General features: G+C 43.6%; 2 protein-coding genes across 2 annotated transcripts in view; one reads left to right on the forward strand and one right to left on the reverse strand.

Annotated features, from left to right (window-relative positions):
* Window positions 1-1,439, forward strand: part of sdhd (succinate dehydrogenase complex subunit D, integral membrane protein) — an 11,901-nt gene extending 10,462 nt beyond the window's left edge. Inside the window, exon 4 of the mRNA XM_015402915.1 lies at window positions 640-1,439. Within this exon, the coding sequence (XP_015258401.1) occupies window positions 640-805 (166 nt within the window). The 3' untranslated portion in view covers window positions 806-1,439. The remainder of the gene's footprint in view (window positions 1-639) is intronic.
* A 367-nt stretch (window positions 1,440-1,806) lies between these two features.
* The window catches only part of LOC107103272 (interleukin-18-like), a 9,664-nt gene continuing 8,755 nt past the window's right edge, over window positions 1,807-2,715 (reverse strand). Inside the window, exons 4-5 of the mRNA XM_015402914.1 lie at window positions 2,341-2,477; window positions 1,807-2,252 (exon numbers count right to left, since the gene is read on the reverse strand). Coding sequence (XP_015258400.1) covers window positions 2,028-2,252; window positions 2,341-2,477 — 362 coding nt within the window. The 3' untranslated portion in view covers window positions 1,807-2,027. The remainder of the gene's footprint in view (window positions 2,253-2,340; window positions 2,478-2,715) is intronic.

The raw sequence follows: 2,715 nt of genomic DNA on the forward strand, positions 1-2,715 counted from the left end.
TTCCCCTTCTTCGCTGTCAGAGTCGCTTTCCGTGCCGGGCGGCTCCTCGGAAATAATGCCGGCTTTTGCGAAAGCTGGAACAGAGCCAGCAGACGCGTTAGTTAAAGCATCTACAATCCATCCGCTAACGGTGGCGTTAATTGCCCGGCGCTGCCTTCCAGTTTTCGTGAAACTGTGGTCTCCGTCTGTCAGCCTTACTTTGAACGGCCGGTTCACACTGATGTCGAGCGGTTGAAGTTCCGAAGATAACCGCAAGCACAGCGCTAATTTGTTTCACCATGTTTTTCACATCGGCTGTGAGATGGGCACGCATGGAGTCACAGATTATATGCGCCTTAAAGTCGTGAAAATACGGTAAAAGGAAATAAAAGCCGATTAAATCATTGTTCAGGTTTCATGTAGCGTAGCTCAACCATGGCTGTCCTTCCTGATCTCCTAAAAATGAAATATGTCATCTTATTTTGTAATTATGAGTCAAGATCTCATCATTATGATCTCAGATGTTTTGTTTTTTCAGTATGCTTCTGTAGGTTAGTGACTCGCTCTCATTAGAGCCGTCTAGCTTCATGTGGGCTTTCCTGGGAAAGTCGGAAGCAGACGACGGGAACGTTTTCCACTGACGGTGTTTTTCCTGTGCAGGGGAATCGGTCAGGTGCTGACAGACTACGTCCACGGGGACACGAAGATCAAGATGGCCAACGCGGGCCTCTTCCTCCTGTCCACGGTCACCTTCGCAGGCCTCTGCTACTTCAACTATAACGACGTGGGCATCTGCAAAGCCGTGGCTCTGCTCTGGAGCAAATGAAAGGGACTTTGGACTGGCCAGCTCAGGAGGAACCAACGCTTTGGGACGAATCTGATCCCGGCTGATTGTAAAAAAACAATAATTCAACGCGTTCTTTGTAAATTCTATCATTTTGAAATGAGTTTAGATGTTTGTTGATTGGGCTGAAAGCCTCCATTTGCTTCCAAGTCATTTAATCCATCCACTGATCAGGTCTAACAGCAGTTTAACACCTTGTGTGTTTTTTAGTCACACATCCTGTTGAGTTAAAGGTTGCAAACGGCTGTGCTGCTGCTGAATTTAGCATCCGTCAGAAATCTACCAGATAACCGGAGGATTTCCCTGATGCTGCAGAAAGCTTCTTCTTCTTCTTCTTCTCTGTTCTCTCCCTGCATGCAGAGATTCCAGATCCTTCAGTTTTTCAGCTGCTGCAGGAGGAAGTAAAGAAAACTGAGCTCCGCCTTTAATCTGTGCAAATATTTACACAGTAAAAAAAAAACTGCTCACACTTGGCTTTGTTTTTTTTATTGATACACTTATTTAATATACTGTATATTAGAAAAACAGGCTGTTATTTCTTTAATTATGATATAAAAACTGGTTAAATGGATAGTATAATATAGAAGGAACCCTAATAAAGCGGGAAGAGACCTCCGCTTCAGGGTGACAAATTATAATTAAAAAACAAAACCGTTGCATCAAAGAAGAGCTTTAAAATGAAATGCTTTAGTCCAGTGAGACGGAAGACAGTTGGACGTCCAGAGGAGGATGAAGGTCCAAGCCTGAATCCCAAACCGCCTCCCCATCACTAACCGTTGTGGTCAGAAAATTTTATATATATTTTATATATATTTATGCTTTTTACTCGCTATGAAAGTTAATTCCCCTGCTTGAGGCTGTTTGCAGACCAGACTTTCTTTATTCCCATAAAAAACAAAATATCTTCCAGGCCTCCCTCGAAAAAGAGATTTTATCTCAAGGGACTTCCTGGTAATATAAAGGTAAATACCGGTAAATAAAAAAATAAAATCTCAAGGTTTATTCATAACATGTGTGATAACTTTGCTCAGATGAGAACAGGGCTGATTACGGTGCCGCATGATGAGCTGTTCTCTCTTTGCAAAGATAAAAACAGAATAAGATTTTCTGCCACACCTTCAAACCTTTGCTACAAAGAACAGCGGCTCTGAGACAGAAGCAGCGGCCTTCAAATGTGGGTGAAGTCATTTACAAACGCAAAGCTTTACGAGCTGCAAGTTGTCAACATAAACATGGCTGATTCGTCCACTTCGTCCCTGGCTACTCGACGCAGAACCAGTTTATGCAGGCAGGCGTCGGCTTCCTCCAGGGCCAGGAAAAAACCCGGGAACAAGGTGGACTCAAACATGTATTTCCCAGGATTGGACTGTTGCCAGCGGAATATGGCTTTGTGTCCTGCTCCATTAATCATATTCAGACCGTTGGGATCCTGGGAGAGACGAGAAGTGGGAAAACTGGTTAGGCCACGTATGCATCACAAGGTGCACCATGATTATCAGGAAGCAGCTTTTATTCACCATCTCCTCTGCAGAGACCTCCTTGTTCTCCTGGCAGGTTACTGTCAACTTCTTGCCATCATTCGCTACATTGAGCATGACTGGCTGCCTGCCACTAATATTCGTATCGTTATAAATCTGGATGGAAAATGTGGAGTCTGGAAGAAAAAAACAAAAAACATGAGATCCAGCTGGAAGAAAGATGTAGGAGACAAAACTGGAAACATGAAGGCAGGATCGGATTTCAGAAATGTGGGGCCGTAGCCAAAGACAACACATAAACAGACCCGTTGTCCAGATAGAGAAATGTTAATAGAATAGACATCCATGATCTGTTCTAGGTTGTGTCCCTCTCTTCTTGTCCCTTTTCTTCTTGTTTTCCTCTCTATGTTTTGT

The sequence above is a fragment of the Cyprinodon variegatus genome, unplaced genomic scaffold, assembly GCF_000732505.1.
Source record: "Cyprinodon variegatus isolate N-32 unplaced genomic scaffold, C_variegatus-1.0 Scaffold1409, whole genome shotgun sequence".
NCBI lineage: Eukaryota > Metazoa > Chordata > Actinopteri > Cyprinodontiformes > Cyprinodontidae > Cyprinodon > Cyprinodon variegatus.